The 20,688-nt window shown below is 45.3% G+C and overlaps 1 protein-coding gene across 4 annotated transcripts in view; it reads left to right on the top strand.

The window, feature by feature from the left end:
* The window catches only part of sh2d3ca (SH2 domain containing 3Ca), a 59,555-nt gene extending 41,189 nt beyond the window's left edge, over positions 1 to 18,366 (top strand). For all 4 annotated transcript variants that reach the window (XM_037117675.1, XM_037117679.1, XM_037117676.1 and 1 more), the window contains 11 exons: positions 4,111 to 4,239; positions 7,937 to 8,086; positions 9,153 to 9,430; positions 10,522 to 10,649; positions 10,738 to 11,110; positions 12,960 to 13,089; positions 13,214 to 13,329; positions 13,784 to 13,955; positions 14,206 to 14,317; positions 14,401 to 14,607; positions 15,602 to 18,366. In XM_037117675.1, the coding sequence (XP_036973570.1) occupies positions 4,111 to 4,239; positions 7,937 to 8,086; positions 9,153 to 9,430; positions 10,522 to 10,649; positions 10,738 to 11,110; positions 12,960 to 13,089; positions 13,214 to 13,329; positions 13,784 to 13,955; positions 14,206 to 14,317; positions 14,401 to 14,607; positions 15,602 to 15,777 (1,971 nt within the window). In that variant the 3' untranslated portion in view covers positions 15,778 to 18,366. The remainder of the gene's footprint in view (positions 1 to 4,110; positions 4,240 to 7,936; positions 8,087 to 9,152; positions 9,431 to 10,521; positions 10,650 to 10,737; positions 11,111 to 12,959; positions 13,090 to 13,213; positions 13,330 to 13,783; positions 13,956 to 14,205; positions 14,318 to 14,400; positions 14,608 to 15,601) is intronic.
* The last annotated feature ends 2,322 nt before the right edge of the window (positions 18,367 to 20,688 follow it).

Here is a 20,688-nt window from a genome sequence, read left to right as displayed (position 1 = left end):
AAACACACACACGCACACTCACAGGACGTGCTAGAAAAGGGTTGCGCGTGCCTAATATATGTATAAATATGTGCATACATTTCGAATTTCCCCCCCATTATCATCCCTTTCATTTATTTTCCTTTTTAGGTGGTCAGGTTTTTTTCCCCCCTCCCGCTGATGTTGAGTGATAGCGGTGTCAATTTTCACCCGGGTGAGGGTGTTCGGTGATGTCATCAGTCGGAAAAACCGTCTAATTGGCCCGCTGTGAGGAAAAAGAGGCTCGAGTGCTTGTTGGTGTAAATTAGGCGACGGATCGCGCTGTGCTGTCATCTATAAACTCATATTCACACATGCACGTCCCCTCACCTCTGTTGCACATTCCCTGACTCACCGCCCTCACAGACAAACTGCACGTTACGGCAGGGTTACAGCGAATGTGTCTGAGCCTGGCTTCATATGAACGATGCTTTATCTTCGGTGACCCGGCGTTACTTTCTCTCCAACTCCCACCCAAAAATAGAGCCCCATCCATTAATTGTGCCACCCATGTAGAGCACACACACACACACACACACACACACACATATGCGCACGCCTGCACGGATGAATGCACGTCCTGCGTGTGCACGCAAACGCACACACACACGCACACCAATCACTTTCCCTCTCTCCGTCTCCCCGGGGAAGCAAAGTCCTGCATCAGCTGCTAAATTGCCCAAACTCTCTCATCTGCTAATGGGCTACCTGTCTCCCTGCCATTGTGTCTGCCTCTCTGTCTACGTTAATGACTTACTGTTGCCTGTCTGTCTGTCTGTCTGTCTGTCTGTCTGTCTGCCCGCCTCCGCGCCTTCCTGAATGTCTGATGTTTTGTCTTTATGTATGCTGCTTGTGTTTTTCTGTCCGTCTCTTGACTGTTTCTGCTGCCTGTCTGCTCCCGTCCGTCTGCCTGCGTCTTGGTTCATAAATTCGATCCGGCTGCTGTGCTGATGAGTCCTCTCTCCCGTTCGTACTCTCGGTATATCACGTAGCTCTCAAAGGAAATATCATCGCGTGCTTGTGTGCTGTACGACATTGTACATTGCATTTTGTATTTTCCGCTTTTCAGTTCTTTGCTGCTACCTTGACCGATGTATATAGCAAATAGTAGTAGTAGCAAAGGTGCTTGTTAAAGTGAAAGTACTAATAGCAGATATAGTTGTACTAGCAGATGTATTAAGAGTAGTAAACACAGTAATACTGGTTTTAAACCAGTAGAATTCAATACCTTAAATAAGTAATGTCCACAGCATGATATTCATTTATTTAGCAGCAGCAGCTGTTGAAGTCGTACTGTAACTATCAGCTAACAGTGTTAGTCATTATTATGAGTCAGAGCAGCAAGTAAGTAGGCAAATGACTGTTGTGTCATTGTGAGAGGAATTACTGATTTGCAGTATTTGTAGTGGTGCTAATTGTGGCAGTAGTGCTAACTGTGATGTACGATCATTTGACAAATCAACGTATGAGCAGGAAGAGGTTTTTAATATCAGATAACTTCCAGCATCAGTGGCAGTAGTAGCAGTACAAAGGAAATGGAGTTATTGCCATTGTAGCTGATTAAAGAAGGGCCAATGGGCAAACAAACATAGTAATATGTTGCTCTGGTGACCAAGGACTTAGCTTATTGGGCCTTATAAGGGAGGTGAACGCCTATTGATCGCATTTGTAAATGTCCCCCGTTGCGCGTATCCCCTCTTTTATCAACGATCAACACAATTCTGCCTAACAGAATTTCTTCATTCTCACCTTTTCTGGGCTCTCGTCTCGCTGCATCATCGCTCCACTTCATCTCTCGTGTCCTCGCGCCTCTTTTCTCTCTTTAAAAAGGGAGAGCGTGTGTGTGTGTGTGTGTGTGCCTGCCGTCACAGCACACGCGCTCTGCAGTTGAGTCAAAGCGAAGAGGGGAATACATTTCCCAGCGCAACAGGCGCAAGAGATGTACAAATGGCCCCAAAGAGGGATGTCTCTGTCTGAGATATATAAACATGGCATTGATATACGTTGATGCCGTCCAGTGTGTGTGTGTGTGTGCATGTTTTCCATCTCCCCCCTCATCCATTAGAACACAAAACAGGTGGTGTTTTTTCGCGTCTCGTTCCGTCCAATCGCTTTTTCGTTGTCTGTCCATTTTTCCTGCCTCTTTCAGTACGGCCCCTCTGATGTCAGCCTATTCCATGAACCGTATCATAAATAGAGCCCCGCTGACATTTCAATTTGCCCCATAACCCCTTCATATATTCACACACACACACACGCATGCACACACACACACACACACACACACACACGTATATATACGCACACCAAGTTCATTGTTGAGCATCAGTTCAGTGGCAGGCCTCTCCTGGGTTTCCACGGAGACAAGGAAAAGCAATAACTGCACACTTGACCCCTCTGCTCTTTTATTGGCCTCTTCACATACAAACACACACACACACACTAATACACACACACACACACCTCAAATCTAATCTGAGAGAGTCAGCCTCGGTGGCGATATTCCTCCATCTTCCCCCGAGGATTGGAGAGGAGAAGGGGGAAAGAGAGAGGAGGAAGTTAATAATTTTGTCTCGCAGTGACCTGGAGACGATAAGATCGATTGTTTGGCTCTTGTAGCCTCCCCGTATCACACACACACACACACACACACACACACACACACACAAACACACAGATCACCGCCGTTTCCCATCCTCACTTTTACTGCCTCTGCTTTTCCCCTCTTGTTCTGTCTCGTTCAGCAAAAGTCGAACAACTTACCGAAACTTCGCGACTGTGGGGGATGATGAGAGGAACTGTCGGCGAGAGGGAAAAGAGTGTGACTGAGAGAAAAGTAGGAGAACAACACTGGGCCGGAGAGAGAAGGAGATTGAAGGGAAATATTAGGAGGAGCGACAGGGCGGCCTTAGCGACAAGGCTGTTTACTGTTTATTTTGGTCTCCAGTCTCATTTCTCTTCATATTGGCAGAGCCGAGATGATTTCCTCCCGCTGTTTATTCCTGGGTGGATTTCTTTGCGTTGTGTGCTTGTTTGTGTACGAGCTCGCGTTGGTGTGTGTGTCCTCTGTTTGCCTCGCCTGCGATCGTCTAGCTGAACTCAATCTTTCCGCAATCACGGGTCGTTAACGGTGTCTTCGCTTCGCGGCGGGGTCCCAGTGTGGGATTATCTTCTATTCTCTTTCCACACCTACACAGATGAGTTGCGGAGTGCATCGTACTGTGGATAAATCAAACATTTCTTGAGTTTTCCCCTCGGAGTTCGGTGGTGGATTCATCCAATCCGGGTCCCAGCATCGCCAAAAGAAGCCCGGCGCGTGCTCCTTATCATTATCTCCGACACACACGCAGCTGGGGGGCGCATTTTAAATACCCGTGAAAATATTCTGGCAGAATTTATTTTCATGTTTTACAACCTAGATTTCACCCGTGTGCCCTCCCTCCCTCCTGCACTGAAATACGATGCTTTGAAATCTGAAATAGGATCCGCCGCGTCTGTGTGTGTGCATTTTTCTGAATGACTGTGTGTGTGTGTGTGTGTGTGTGGATTTGGCATTATTGCAAACCATCCTCCATCCTCAGTGACCGCACTCAAATGCTGAAGCTAGGTCTCCGCAGCGCAGGAGAACAAGAAGGGCTTACACGCGATGATTTCAGCCTCTCAGTAATCAGGTCAGGGTCGATTGGATTGTTTCTTGTGTTTGGAGTGTTTGCGCCCGAGTGAGTGTGTGCACGCCCGTGTGGCAGGCGGCACACACTGTTGCTTCCCCGCAGTGTTGCCTTCTGTAACACAGGTGTGTGGTTCTTTTTCTTCATGCATATCTGTGTGTGCGCGCTGCTGTAGCTCGGAACCAGACACCCATGTTACAACATTATACTACATGATTTTATTTCATTCCCTAAACTGGACTATTATGTAGTCATAAATATACTTGTGTACTCAAATCTCTCTTTAAAATGAGATCCTAATCCCAGTGGGATTGAACTGGATGTCTAATCTATGGTCCACTTCTGTGCAAATAAACTGCTACATGCGATGAGTCCCTTGTGTAAACTCGCCCCCCACTCACGTTTTGTTTTCCCCCCCGTGCAGTTCTCCAAAGAGAAGTACCTGCTGGAGTCTCCTCCCGAGAAACTGCGGAAGGAGCTGGAGGAGGAGCTGAAGCTGAGCGCCGCTGACATCAGGAGCCATGGCTGGTACCATGGACACATACCCAGAGAGGTAAAGACACACCGTGAAGGTACACTGCGCAATCTGTGTACTGGCACATGCAGTGAGTCCTGACTGGATGTTTGGGAACAGATGGGTGGTGACACACTGCCTGTGAACAGTACGTCCCAGCATATACACTGGCACACACTGAGGCAAACTCTTCAAGCATCAATATGAAATGTAAAAAGTGTAATAATCTGGTACTTAAGTATTAAATATACAAATGAGTATTTACGTACATGTGTATGTGTTTGTAGATGAAATATATTCATTTTAAAATGTTCTTCTTTGCCGCTCATTGAGGCCCAACCCGACAATAAACTGACTGTAATGCAACATTTCAAGCCATCGTCTGAGTCTAAACCCGAATATCACAAATAGACGTGTGCGCCCCTGGGCGTGTTGGTCTTAAAGTGAGGTGTGGCCAGGCGCACTGACGGAGGATTGTCTCTTGAGGCAGCAGAAAGCGACAGCGCCACTGGCCAACAATAAGCTGGTCAAAAGTCAAAGGCGCAGTCTGTTTCCTTCTATTTAAAGAGTGCATTAAACATTTTATGATTTGATAGGCTGTTTCCGGTTATTTCAATGCACGCAGTATGGTCCTGTGACAAATACCCTGGCACATTTAATCAACAAAACTAGAAACTGTGGTTATAGAATGACTTATAAATAATCCTGTAATAATCAGTGAATCACATCAGCTGTATCCTTGCATGCAAAATCGCATGTTAATGTAGAGATACACACATCATTTCTGCTGCTGGAGGATCGATGCAGGTAATGTCGATAATATTTTCCTCATTAAGGACGTATTTCTCCCCTCTCGTCCTGCCCGTTATTGATCAGGGTGATACTTTTTATGACCCGTCTCACCTGATCCATGGCTTGAGAATCTCACACACACACTGGGCCGCAGCAGCAGCGCTCCTCCTCCTCCTCCTCCTCAGTTAAATATCAGTGTATTTTTTTCCTATGCAGTCAAACAGAGTTGTTTATAGGACAGGGAGGAGTGTGTGTTTTGTGTGTATCACTGTGCAAGGCCTGATTAAAAGCTCAAGAGTGATGAGGAGGGCTGTGTCACAGAGACTTGGTAAGTGCTTCAGCAAAGAGTGCAGACTTCAAAGCAGCCAAACAAAAAGAAAAAAAAGAGCACAGATCCCATCCCGGCCATAGCCCAAGGTCGGGCCTGTAGGGCTCCATGGAAAATATCACAACTTTCTGCCATTTTTTTAAACAAAGCAATCAATCACTTAATTGAGAAAATAGTTGGTGCATTCATCTGTAAGGAAAATAATCAAGTATTGCAGCCCTAATGTTCTCAGCTAGTTTCACAGAAGGTTTCAGCTTGAGAACTGTGAGAATTTGCACTCTCTTATGTCAGTATATTTAAAATCCTTAAGGTTTCTGCAAGAACGACCAGCACACAAACATCATGCTGTGCTCTGGCCAGCTGTGACTCAGTCAAACTGAAAATAATCACCACAAGCGTGCAGCGTGTGTTTGCCCTGCAACACACCTGATACAAATGATCAGCTCATCATCAACCCATTATTGGGTGTGTTAGGACATGGAACCATTAGAAATAACCCAAACGTATTTAATGATCTGCTTTCAAACATTAAATCTTAAAAAAAAACAAAAAAAAAAACGTCAAAAGTCATGTTGCAGCCTCTCAGTCTCTTTGGCAGCGAAACAAATGATGAATGAATGAATGAATGAATACATTCCGAAAGTGATGCATCGCTACTATGGTTTGTGTTTCTATCCCCTCATTTCGTGATACGTTCTTAAAAGGCCAGAATGAGACGCGACAAAGGCCCAAACATAATAGTGTTTCTGCGTGGGTTGACGTGGTTGTCAACCGGTAGTATTAGTCGAGCGATTACTTGGCCAAAGTCTCTTGGCTTTGAAAGCGCAGTTTAAATGCCTTACACACAGAATGACACTGATTACTGAATCCCATCATCTGTCACAGCTCAGTCGAAAATTGCTTTAGCGTTCAGGAGGAGGGGAGAAACTCTGCCAAGCAGACAGCTGCGCGTGTTGCTGATGTACGCAGTCGCATTTCACAGCTGGTGACTGAGACACAGATACAAAGAGACACACCACAGCACACACACACACACACACACACGCACACACACTGCATGCACATGTGGAGGGTCCTGGTTCATAAACACATCCTGCGTCTGTTGATCAACCTCTGTTCTCTGTCTCGCACATAAACACAGACACAGATTCAAATCAGCCATCTGTGAGTCTTTCCTCTTTTCATTTCCATAAAATATTCATGGATTCATGGGTTTGCCCTCTGTGTAGACTCGGGGAAGCCCCTCAGCCCCCTGGTTATCAAAACAATACTTACTGACTAAATTTCAGCAGGTGAATCAGCTCTCTTAAAGCCTGTCTGTCCTTCCTCCCTGCCTCCTCTTTCTGCTCTGTCCTTCCTTCATTTAAAGTGAAGACTCTCAGTCATCTGTTGCTTTTCCTTTTGCTCCTGTTATCTTCTTCCAAACTGTCAGCGTCAAACATGATATATTTTCAAATGCAGTAAGAGAAAAATCCTCAAAATGTTGAGAAATTTGGAGCGAAACGAGGATCCTGCACTTGATCTCAGCTTTATATCTATGTGTATACTGCCCCCTGCTGGTGTGGAGCATTATTACCTTGGGCTGCACTGTCTTATTTCCCATCTTGAGTTAAAGCGTCATACACTGTAATAAAGTGGCTTTACTTCTTACTTTAACAAATCAAGGAAACAGAGTGCCTCAAAATAACCTCAGTTTTTTGCTCATACAACTTAAATGTAATAAGTTACTTGGTAATTCTGAGGTTTCCAGGCTTTAAAAATGTAAATTGTACTTTTAAATGTAACAGTGTACTTCAGGCTTAATCCAAATATTCAGAACTCACTGCTCTTGCAGGACTGTAAAGGACTGTCATGCGGCACCTTACGTTAGCCTTGCAGTGTCGCACCCTCGCAGACTCCTTGTGACGATGGTGGACACGTCATACTATGTACGACTTCCGATAAAGCCGCATTCCAGACGACTCAGAGATAAAGAATTCTTTCCTACTGCTGGGAAAAAGTACGGCGGCCCTTCTGTAAACTTGGGGCAGATGACGTTTTGGCATCATGCACGCGCAGCGCTTGGAAGTCTGAAGTTGGAAATTCAAACTAGGAAATTCCGACCTGCGACTCTGGCTGGAAGACAGCATCAGTTCGTCCCCACTCTGTGACTGAGAATCTTCGCCAACATCTTTAGTGTTTGGCATCAGCAAGATGTGCAGCCTGAAGCTGTTCTAGTGACCATGAATGTGGGGATTGCTTTTCTTGATTTGCTTGTTTTGTCGATAGATTCACAATAATTCTCAATCTTACATCAGCGCTGAACTGGATAGAATGTGTCCTCAGAAAGTCATTTGGGCCATCGTCCCCGGCATTTTATCCATCTCTCCCAATGGGAACAGACTGGCGGCAAGAGAGATAGTTGTGTTTGCTCAGAAGTGTCCTAAGGCGTTGTTATAAATAATCACGATTCTCTAAATTCAATTATTCAGCAGTCAAAGTGTCAGACAGAAAAATATTCACACTCGTGCTGGAACTCATTGAGGCGGGTTGGCCTGCAGCTCTTTAGCATCGGAGCCTTTTGTCTCGCTTTACTAATTTAAAACCATTTCCCCTTCTTTTTTTTTCTCCTTCTAGGTGTCAGAGACTCTGGTTTTACGTAACGGAGATTTCCTCGTGCGTGACTCTCTGACCAGCGTGGGCGACTTTGTGCTGACCTGCCGATGGGATAACGAAGTGCTGCACTTTAAGATCAGCAAAGTCCTGGTCAAGTCCAACGAGACCAAGGTACGTGACGACACATTGACCGGCTGGCTGGCTGTTTCAGGCCCTGCAACTAAATTTGGTGCTTTGCATTTACTTTATTTTCTGTGGGCATAAAAGTAGAGATGTATCTTCTGCTGTCGTTGTCTATTCTCACTCAGTTCTCCTCTGGGTGGGAGCAGGAAGTGCACAGGTGTAACCAAAAACATGATCTGCAGTCCTCAGCCAGCCAATGAGTCAGCTTTATGTAACAATTCGGAAACCGAGACCAAAGCTGTGATACAAATGTCTGCAGCATCAGTTCCCAGTCTTCCGTACTCCACTCTCGTCTCTTTAACTAGTGTTTTGTCATACTGTAAATAGCTGTCTGCTTCTGTCGACTGACTGCACTCTACATGGTGTATTTAGTCACTGTGTTGCATTCTATTCATGTCCCACTTTTCAAAGACTTTTTGCAGAACCGTAGACTGTAGGCATGCACCTTAAATGGAAAAAACCTATTTAGAAATGTTATTAATCACACCTGTGTTTAACCTCTCAGTATATTCACTGTATAAAAGGTGTATTAAGTCCTGACGGCAGCCTTTATTGGTCTCACGTGGCCTTACTTTAGATCCTGCATTTCTAACTTTATTATTTACATCCTGTGTTTGGCTAGTCAAGAGCCATCCTCCGCTTGGAGGAGCCTGTTTTATCTGGTTGCTCGTGATGTCAGTGGTTACATTGGCAGGCTAATTTGGTGCACCTTGTTGACCGGCTGTCCCTCTGTTGTCTCTCTCTACGCTTCCAGACCTCAGTTCTCTTTTTTTTTTGTCAATTTCTGTTAAATTTAGTTATGCACAGAGCACTTATTTCATTATTGTGTGCTGGTGAGCTGGTTTTAAGCACCATGGAAATTATATATCTAATTGATAATTATATACCCTCTCTGGAGGGATATTCGATTGACTTTGGCACGAGACAGATATCAGACGCAGAAGCAAAAATCCAGCAACTGCGCTCCTTTCATCATGTTCATGGTGCATTCTGCTAAAAAAAACCAAACAAACAAAGATGTTTTATTTAAAGTCTCTTGTTTCTTCATCCCCAGGTGCAGTATATGTTGGAGTCTGACAGCTTCGACTCGGTCCAGGAGCTCGTGCGGTTCTACGTGGGCCAGCGGAAGCCGGTGTCCCAGTCCAGCGGCGTCCACATTTACTGTCCAGTCAGCAGGACGCTCCCGCTGCGCTACCTGGAGGCCACCTTCGCTCTGGCCAACAGCAAGCAAGGCTCCGCCTACTCACCGTCTAGTCAGAGGGGAGCGTACATCAAGAGGAGGAGCGTCACCATGACAGATGGGCTGACGACGGAGAAGATGATACCTCACAGGTGAGCCGGGAGGAAGGGGAGGGGAACTGGAGAGCCCATAATAACTATTTTTGCAGTCATCCTCATGCTGTTTCATTCTTGTTTCATGCCACGTATATAATCAGTGACTCAGACAGTCCCAGTCCAGTTAGGACGCCAGTGGCAACTCCAGAACCAGAGCCGGAACCTGTGCCCAGCAGCAGGTTGTGCGCGTTTGTGTGTGTGTTGGTGTGTGACACTTGTGTTGTGTTTGAGCACTTAACTACTACGCTTTACCTCCCACGTTCCTGCAGCCCCCCTCACTTCACACACACCGACAGCACCTCCCGTAGCAACGTGTCCTCAGAGTTGCACAGTGACTCACTACTTGTGCACCAGATCCCTCAAGTTTTAGGCAGAACAGAAGCTGTTTGAAACTCGAATCTACAAAGGAGGAGCAGACAAATAATGTTGTTTACAGTGGAAATACATGTGAGCCTCTCAGGGAGTCTGAGCAAGCATTCAATGCCAAGGACATAGTGGAAAATGTGTGAAAACCATATAATTGAGCATAATTGTTGAAAACATCTCCCCACGTTAGAATGCGCTAAAAAAAATAGTGTTAATGCATTTATTTCAGTTTTTCAGTGCAGTATGTCAGAATTTCCATTGAAACCATCAACAGAGTGTAAAGAATATAACAGTTTTGACATTATGATGTCTGGACCGCTAGCTGCAGGGCTAACTAAGCTATATATTGAAGGGCAGCTGGTGTTATGCTGCCCCCTATATATTTGGATTATGATTTCCACAGGTGACCAATTCTTACATACTGCACCTTTAATCGTTTCCCAAGAGGCCACGTTGAACAACATTCTCTGCTCCTGCTTGAAAATCCAAAACAGGGTTTTAATTCAACAATAACACGAGTACACGTGTGTTCACGACATAGAAGAATTGCCCTCCAGGTTGCTCCATCTAAAATGTCTCCCTTGCATTGTTTTTGCGTTCCTAACAACACCACTCCTGTGACATGCTGAACTGCACTGCCTGTATAAGGTTCCCTTCAGGACCGACAGCTGTCGCATCAACGGCCAAAGATTTTTAACCTCCCAAAAATGTTGTCTCTGCAGCCCGTCGACGATCCACCACCATAAAGACGCAATGCGGAACTGTGCGATGAGCATGGACCAGATTCAGGAGTATCGCTGCCCCTTGTCTCCAGTTGGAGAAACCCCGCTATCTCCGGCATATAGTGCCAGTAAGACACATTAATAAAATGTTCTGCTCCTCACACTCGTAAACACAGCCTCCGTAAGACATTCTGAGACTCTTCTTTCTGTCTTCAGTCACCAGGCAGAGAGCCCACTCTGGCGGCCGCATGCTGGCCGTTGTCCCGCCCTCCCCCGTGATGCGCCGTTCCAGCGACCCTCAGCTCAGCCCCTCGGCCGGCACCAACCCCCCCGAGCATCCCGCGCACACCTCCCACTCGGCACACTCCTCGCCCGCCCATCACCCCAGCTACCAATCACATTCGTCAGAAACAGCGGGGAGCTACTGTGACCTCAGACCTTGCCCCGCCGGGCCGCCCAAACCCCCAGCCAAGGGCTACGTGGAACGGTTGCGGGTGGAAGAAGGGAGGCAGGATGGAGCGAGGGAGGACGGAGAGGGGATGTTCAGCGCCCCACAGGTGGAGACGGCGTCCTCTTTCAGGCCATCCAGGTACAAGACACAGGATCAGGCTTCCAGACTTGGACTTTGTGATTTGAATTACTTTATAGAAGGGAGTCACAACACAGAGAGCTTTTTGAGAGGCTGTTTACCATTTTAGAAGGATGACTAATTCAGTAGACAGAGTATTTTACATGCATTGACGTCATTCAGACTGTATAAACATAGTTTGATCTTATTTTAAATTCATTTTCAGTGCTGCCGGTGTTTTCAGCGTTCATCTTGTAAAACAAAGACTTAATATTGAAACTGTATAGCTAGAAAAATTTAGACAACAGCACACGACTAAAGCATGATCTCTCAGGATGTAAAGTCAGCGTGTTCAAAGGTCACTACACCTGCTGACATTTTGTCATAATGGGCGAGGGGGTTCAGCACTGCAGCGGCGCTATAAGTGAAAGGAGACCGTAAAACAGACTAGAGTAAACAGCTGATAATCCTGTGGGAAACAGCCTGGGGGCAGACTCTGTGCTGTGGTCAGAGACGCAGCAGAAACTGTCTTTGGTAGCGCTTGCGGTGCCGCGGGATGAGACAGCAGACGAGGCTCGTCGAAAGGAAAAAGGGTCAGGTACACTTGAGCTGGCAGCCGCAGCGGAGCAGGCAGCAGCTTTTGGTCATGTCAGCATCCCCTGTGAAATTTAGGCGCAGGGGGGGATTACTGTCACTGTTAACGCTACCGCAGAAATTGACAGTTAAGGCAGTAAAAGCTGCTTATGTTGGAGGCACCGGAGTGAGTCGGTGACTGGCTGGTTGAAGGGAAGGCAGCGTGATTAGGACATGATGGTAAGACCCAGTGTCAAGTGTCATGTAGTGCAGATCACTTGTATAGTGTGCATCTGGTTTGGCTTGCTGATGTACAGCTCTGTCGATGTGTCCGGTGGTCTTACAGATATATGACAGGGGTTGTGAATAACTTTACTGCTGATACAATAGTTGCCTTGTGCTCAGCTCTCAGCTTTATAATGTCATATCAGTTCGTACAGGCTCAGATGACAAATGCACAAACTAATTCAAACTAAGTAGTTCAGTAAAGGGCACTGCTTAACAAGCTGGGGGACTAATTCAACATCAGACTGAATATATAATCAGAATTTAGCCTTTCACAGATTTACCAGTGTCAGCACAGCAACTAATAAAATTTGCACAGCAGATACGATGTCAAAGCACGTTTTAGGTAATTTAGGAACAATTTCATCATTCATAGTTTATCCAGGACAGAGTGTTTCAACTGTAAAATACTCAGAACCAAGGTGATTATAGTAAACTAAAAGCTCAAACTATTTGTGACAGTATGCAGGGAACATCTTTAGGTTTAGTTGTTTTAGTTTTTGTGTTTGAGGTTGAGGAGACATCGGTACATATGTTCACTGAAACTGGGATTTCTTCATGACTGCAAATCCACTGCCTTCAAAAAGTGCTGTGTTTGTATTTAAACTAACATTGAAAACTAATAGAAAACCCCAAACGTAACAATAAAAACTACACCGGGATAAGCCAAGTGACTCTGGAAACTGATTTAAACGTGAGAATAAAAGATTTAAAACAAAATGAAATCAACAGTTCATTAACAACTACATTCAAGGTATCCTCACCAAAAAAATGAGCTGTATACATTGTTATGAGGTTTTTTATTCATTCCAAATTTGAATATTGGTGTTAAAGATCAGCCAACCACCGTAGCTACATGAGCTCACAGTCATACAGTTTGCAGCCAAAGGGTCTGAAAAATTCTGTTGTAGCTTATCTATCTTTGCAACACTCTTTCTTTTCTTGCGGTCCTTGCCTGTGCTCACGTCCCGGTTCAGTATTTCTCTAACGCTGTGTAATCGCTCCCGCACAGGTACGAGTCTTGCCTTATGCCAGCTGAGAATAAGCCTCTGGAGATGTCGGTGCTGAAGAGAGTCAAAGAGCTGCTGGCTGAGGTGGATGCGAGGACCGCGGCTAAACACATCACCATGATGGACTGCACGGTACACACACACACACACACACACACACACACAATCACGTAAAGTAAATGCACAAATGTGAACACCAGTCGGACACATGACATTATACACGTGCAACTAATAATTTTGCATCTCTTGGTTATAGGTGGCCAGAATATTAGGCGTAACCTCGGAGACGCAAAGGATGATGGGAGTGTCCTCAGGGCTGGAGTTACTGACACTACCACACGGACACCAGCTAAGGCTTGACCTGCTGGAGAGGTACAAACTGTCGTCTTTGATACACTGTTCACTTCAGTGATCCACACATTGATTATCTTCTGCTCTTCTCCACCATCATCTCTCATCCCCTTTTTTTGCCTTTTCGTCCCGTTTCACCACTTTTTTTCCCAATCTTCTTTCATTATACAACAGTGTAAATATTTCTCAGTGAAGCAATCATGTAATGATAGATGCTAAATGTGAGGCATCCAACTGGGGTTTACAGCTCTGCGTGACTTCCTCTTCCTGAACTTAGCTTGAGGACTCGAATTAATTCATATTTCATCAACATCTGAAGGCTCCGTCCGATTGCATCACACGGTACAACCTGCCACAGCGTGACTTTAAAAATAGGCTTTGGCTCAACATCTTCTTCTTCTTCTTCTCTATCCGCAGCGCTAATGAACCTTCATTGATCCAGTGTTATTGAGCAGTATCTCTCTTCTTCTCTCAGGTTCTACACCATGTCCATCATGATGGCAGTGGACTTGCTAGGCTGCACAGGAAGCACAGAGGAGAGGGCGGCCCTGCTCCACAAGACCATCCAACTGGCAGCGGAGTTGAAGAGCACCCTGGGCAACATGTTTGGCTTTGCCGCTGTGATGAGAGCCCTGGAGCTGCCACAGGTAAACAGGACTCACGTGTCATGTCTCCTGGAACCATGGCGCTATCTCGCAAATAAGCTGTGTTTCAACCAGGGTTAGGGTCGGGGCCAGGGTAAGGGTTAGAAATCAAGGGTGCATCATCAACAGAGGGAATTACACAGTACACAATGACAACGTAGGTCTGAACCTGATGGGAAGGGGTTCAGACAAAAATCAAACAATCTTTTCTGATGTATTGTTTAAATTTGAAAGTTTTCTCTCATTGCTTCAGATTTCCCGCTTGGAGCAGACGTGGGTGACGTTACGCCAGAGACACACAGAGGGCGCCATTCTGTACGAGAAGAAACTCAAACCGTTCATGAAGAACATGAACGACGGCAAAGGTGAGACCCCAGTCTAGGTTGCTGTCGTGTCTCTTGCAGATTTGTGTGATCGCCTATTTATTCGACTCCCACTCTGCTCACAGAGTCCAGCGCCCTGTCCAACACGTCCTTCCCCCACATCATTCCTGTCCTGTCCTTGTTGGAGCGGGGCATGGCTGTTGGGGACGCGCTGGAGCCCTGGGAGAGCGCCGAGGCGGGAGTAGACGTGGTCATGTACCACCTAGAGGCAGCTCGCACCATCGCTCATCACGGGGGGATCTATAGAACCAACGCTGAGACCAAGCTGCAGGGTAAGGACAGTCTTTGGAAGCGTGACCTGAGTCAACATCGGTGCCGTGCTGCACAGTCTACGTATGCCGATGTCTAGTGTCTGTCTAATAGTCTGTTCTTCTGCTGGTATTCGGGCTGTTCACCACTGCCTCACACAGGAGTGTTAGCATGGTTGTAGATTCTGGTTTTAAATCAAAAGGTTTTGGGTTACATCCCATGCTGCTAATGTATAACTGTTAATAACGACGAGCAGGGTGATCGGGACATCACTGATTTGTGTGTGTGTGTGTGTGTGGCTCCTAAAGTATGTAAACTGCATTGATCCCTAATACCTCCCCAATGGTTCACAGTTTGAGGTCATTACTGCTTTATTGAACCGTGCGTCAATAGCCATCCGCTCTCGTCTCTGTTTTCTGTTATATCTCACCATCGATCAGCTCGACCTCAGTCTGACCCCTTCATCAACAACGCCACGGGCCAAAGTCGAGAGGCTTTACTTCATACCGTTTTTTTTTTTTTCTTTAATTGTTTGGGGCTTAAGATGTCTGCGCTCAGAAGCTATCTTTAGTCCACCTTTGATAGGGTCGGGGGGGGAATATTGGTCATATATAGAGGAGAGCAGCGTTGATGAAGGGAGAAGTGGTTAAAGGCTCAGTAAAGGCTTGTTGACCTTTGAGCTAAACTTATTTTTATCAGACATAATGATAATTGTTTTGGGTATTTCACCGCTGTTTTCTTTTTTTAGGCCGTATTTAATTTGAAGTATCATTTTCAAGTTTTTCTTTCAGTTAGTGCTTAGTGTTCTTACTTTCATTTAATTTTTGCTTTTCACAGTGCTCAAAGGGTGATTTTCTGACCAAATGTATTGTTTTGTTCCTTATAAGTCGAGGAACTTTATTGTTAGTTAAGTTACTGACGTTATTTTGTTCCTTATTTTCTTGTCAAAATCATTTGTGCTTCAGTTTTAGTTTGTCCACAGTTTTTATAGTTTATCCACCTTTTTTCCTTCTCCAGGACTCCAAGAGCACGCCGAAATTCACGAAGTCTTCCACACGGAGTTCCAGATGCGCCTCCTGTGGGGCAGCCGCGGCTCCGAGGGCAGCCAGTCGGAGCGCTACGAGAAGTTCGACAAGGTCCTCACTGCCCTGTCGCACAAGCTAGAGCCCCCTGTGCGCCACAGCGAGCTATAGCACCCGCCCCTGACACCCGCCATCACCAAAACACCCCCCCCCCCTCCCATCTGCACTCGCCACTCTTCGTGGTACCGTCTTGTTTTGCATCGCGACGGATAACGTGGAAGAGTCCAGCGTGAACACTGAGAGGAGTGACAGTGAATGAAGAGGCAGCTAACAGAGCATGAGCAAGTGAGCAGTAGGGGTACAGAGAAGAGGGTCTCACTTATAAGACGCGTTGCACTCGCTGTGGACTTCTGTTCCCTCCTGTGGACTTCACTCAGCGCTAAAATATTTCAACGGCATGGGAAGAGAGACAAGCCGAGCAGAAAAGGAGACGGGGGAGAGAGATCGGTGACCAGCTCCTCTGCTCGGTACAAACATGAACATGTGTACGGCGTCTCCAGAGGGCCAGACAGCGCTGCAGCAGAGTTTGGCTTTTTTGCTCCAATAAAACACAGACACTCTCTCGTTTCAACTGCTGTCACACACTGTAGCAGAAATGATAACAATAACTTACATAGCTCATATATAGATGTTTCGTCCGTATGAGTGAGCGCGTGTGTGTTTACATTCCTTCATTTCTGTGTGTCGTTAATGTTTCATGTCTTTTTTTTCCTTTTTTTTTTTTGGTCCTAATTCATTTGCTTTGGATCAGAGGAGATCTAAACATCATGGACGTTGCTTCAGCAAAACTCACGCGAATCTGTCAGTGCTCATTCTTAGGGAACCATGTTCATCAAACCTCATTAAATATGTATCAAGCAGTCCCATTGAATCCCATTAAAAATGTATCAGGCATGCATTAATAAATGTATCAGAAATGAAACATTTGCAGAAGTAATGCAGCAACTTATAATACGAGGGCTTTGCGAGTTGTTTAAAACATTAAGAGGACAAGAGGACTGTTGTAGCTGTTCGCCCGATATTTTTGAAATTTGCGTGTCTTGTCCACAAAGACTAGCTAACAACAGCATGATGAGACGGAGGGGAAACAGGATATATTCGAAATGTGTTAAGGGCAATGTTTCACTTAGTATATAGACATTTATGAACATGCTGTGGTACGACTGTCGCTTCAGTTTGTACATTCGCAGATATTGTTGCATGCTGCTATAAATGTTATACCAAGTAAAATGTTGCTTTAAAGGTGCAATATGTAAGAATTCGCGTTTAAAATGTTCAAAAAAGATTCTCAAGAGAATGTGGAGAGGAAAGAGTTTTGACGTTACGACAGAGACGCATTAGGCCGCAGTGATATCACCTGAACTCGGTGTGCTAACCGGATAGCTCCAAGCCACTTTGTACCTCGAGAGATGATGGTCAACGACGCTACCAATCCAGGCAGAGTCGGCTAACAGCATTGCTCGCTAGCTGCACGGTTAGCTGAGCTCACCGGCTAACCGCAGCTGCATTCAGTAGCTGTTTTTTGGAGTTGTTTGGAGCACGCATTTAGCAGGCGGCCAATTCTAGCATATCACACCTTTTAAACAACTCATTTAAACATGTATTTTAAATGTGTCATACGTGAGAAATACACAGGTGATCTGTGCTGATACTGAACGGACGAAGAAATCTGTCATCTTCCATCTTTTTTTTTTAAAACCAACGAGTGAAAAAAAACGGAAGTTCCTAAACTGAATCAGATAAGGACATGTTGAACACAGCACGGCTGCAGAGGATGTCTTTTGGTTGTGTGTTTTGAATTTCCGTTTCAACAATACCGCGAAAGATTATCCTATTGTTTCTCTTTATTGCTGTGGGATTTCATTTTGGTCGGCTGTTCAGTGTCAAATCATTGCTGTGTTAACGGCTTGTCGGCCTGAGAGGGCTGGAGCCAACTCTCAGAGCTATGCAATCATTTCAGGCCGGGGCTGAGGCCCCCAAGGAACGGACACACATGCAGAATGTTCTCCATGTTTAGCCCCCAGCATTGCCTTCTTTTTGAAATATCTATCTTCTTCCTATCCCCATCCAGACTGATAACTATATATGAATGAAAGTCATATCAGATATCGATCAAGCGCAAATTATTCTGAAAGTATCCCTGTATCGGATAGTTGCGTATGAGGGATCCAGCTTTCTCATCACATGTTCAGGGTCGGCTGTACAGATCAGTTCATGAGGTGAAGAGCCATGTGCCAGTTCCCACTGTTGTCCAACAGGGGGCGATCTTTAGTCAGCAAAAAAAAATAAAAATACACTGAATCTTCAATTGTAATATGATACAACAGAAAGACATAGACACACACACACACACACACACACACACACACACACAGGGATAAAACCCATTTGCTCTGTGTTTTGAGACCAATGTTCGATGTCACTGTTATCAGATATCAGACCTACTGGTTTAGGTTTAATGTCTGATAAACACTGACGATGACAAACTGATGATGATGATGTAATATGTTTATATTTGTCCTCTGTTGAATGTTGTACAGGAATGCTCTGATGGTGTGTGGATTCTCCTGCTCTTTATAGCAGGACCGTGTGAGATGAACTTGAAAAGACGACAAAATGTTTCAGGACCGATCTCATGTGTTTTTTACGTACTGTACATAGCGGTTCACTTTTTTTCAAATAAAATGATTGCTTGTGTCAGACGGTTTGATTTTGTTCAGGAGATAAAGCGTACACGCGTGACAGGACGCGTTCCCGGGAGACTCTTAAATGATCAGATGCAGCTTTTTAAATGTGTGTGATTGTTCCATCATTTTCCATTATTTTCTTACGGTCATAAAAACCGATAGAAAGACCTAAACTAAGTGTTTTAGTGTAGCCAAAGCCTCATATATCCTATTGTTCTGTGACAAAGACCTCAGTTGTCGTTTTGTGTTGTGCTGGTAGCTGCTTTCTGTTGGCGGAGCGGGAAGATGCGCCGAGACGGGGCACATGTCACATCCTTTAGACTGTCTCTGAAATTCAGACCCAAGTCAAGGAAGTCTCAAGGAAGGTAGGTAACTGAGAGAGATGCTGAAGGAGTCAGTTTTCTTGTCAAGTTACAATCTGCTCACATATAGCCAGTAAAAAAGTGACAAGTCCATGGATATTACCACAACTTCTGACACAGAGTCCCTGTATTTCCTGTTTTAAAGCTAATATATATATTTTGACCTGTTTTTAAAGGTCCAGTGCGTAGGATTTGATAGTACACGTCGATAAGGATTGTGTGGTTTGTCCATTCCGGGCTACTGCAGAAACAAGGCAGACTGTGGAATAGGATCCCCCCCTTCTGCAGATATAAAAGAATCATTCTAAGGTACCAAAAACCACAATGAGGCTTATTTTCAGATGATCGTGCACTCATCAAAACGTTCTGAACATTACATTCATTTTCTGGGCCTAAATCCTGAAAGAATCACATCTTCAGTAGGAATGAATGGGTTTAGGGCTGAGTGGCCTGGGGAAGCTTGGATGCGTTACGAGCCTGACTAACATGCTGTTGTTGTGGTCTGTTCATGGTAGTCTTAAATAAATAATTACGAGAAAAATAAAAGAAGAAAAACAATACTGTCCAACTAAACCTTAAGACATTCAAGCACCAAAGGGACTATAATCTTTACATTTCTTGTTATAGTAGAGGAATGCGTAGATAAATGAGGATACTTCGCAACAACTAGTGTAAAAAAAGAGCCTTATCCTGGAGGAGCCAATCTCTTGCACTGCTCTTTTATCACCAACACGGGGCAGCATTTCACTGTAGAACCAGAGCTGGCCCCTCTTCTTCTGTACAGTTACTCCTAATCCAGCCAACTGCAGATACCAGCATCCTGTTCCTGTTCCAGTTCAGGTGTCTAGCTGTGCAATTCTTCCTGGTTCCTCCCCAGCTATACAAGAGCATCCCTGTTAGTCCACTGGATTCTGAGTACTCCACCTCACCCCGAGCACCTTTCTACTCTTTTCGTGTTCCTCACATTCAACCCTGCCATGTATGTCATGTCCAACTGAAAATGCACCATACGAGGTGCATTGAGCATGCGTGTAGTGCGGAGCATCTCACATTTTTTTTGCAGACAGACCCATGGTGACGGCAGTGGGAGGGAGACAAAGACAGATGGACCGTGTGTGTGTGTGTGTGTGTCTGTGTGTACGTGTGTGCGTTTCCATGCATTTGTGAGCGTGTGTCCGTATGTGTGCACGCTTATGGTTTTTTTGTATCAACGTGTGCTTTTGTCAACACGTGTGTTTGTGTGTGTGTGTGTGTGTGTGTGCGCACCAAGACACAGATGTTGCAGGAGCAGTGCTGTTGCTCTCGCTGCTTCATGATGGAGGCAGCTGGTACGCTGAGAGGGAGTCGAGTTTATTCCAGGTGAAAAGATTCCTGGGAGAAAAAAAAAAGCAGGAGAATTTGTGTCAGGTATGATGTCGAGCAGAGAAGAACAAAAACAAAATACAATGGAATCCACACAGAATGGGATCCCCCCCATAATCTACTACAATGGAAAATCATCATTCACTCTGCTCTTTGTCTCCACTTTCCATACAGTTCCATAGGCGTAACATGTTATGGATGTAATCTCTAAGAGGATTCTCTCTGCTTGGTATCATGGTACATGTTAATTTCAGCTCTTTATGTTCCTTATTGAAACGGACCCAAGATCTCCCGGGCCTGCCTGCCTGCCTGCCAGCCAACCAGCCAGCCAGCCGTCATCAATTCACCCCTAATCTCTCCCCCCAGTCCTTTTACAGCTAATCCATTGTGTTGGTCATTGTCATCTGATCATGTGTGACCCTGTCTGCTTTATAGCGGGTGCCTGGCTGCGTAGCACTGACTTTTGATATCTACAGGCAGATACGGGATATGGTGAAATATGCTGATATTGCCTTCGGTTTGAGTGGATTTGGGGTTTTTAGGAGGCGAGGGTGACTGAAGTTTGGGTGGGACAAAGGTTAGAAACATAGATAAAACACAGCTTTTGTCAC

This window comes from Acanthopagrus latus, chromosome 12, assembly GCF_904848185.1.
Source record: "Acanthopagrus latus isolate v.2019 chromosome 12, fAcaLat1.1, whole genome shotgun sequence".
NCBI classification, from domain to species: Eukaryota; Metazoa; Chordata; class Actinopteri; order Spariformes; family Sparidae; genus Acanthopagrus; species Acanthopagrus latus.
This window is presented reverse-complemented; position numbering and strand designations above follow the sequence as displayed.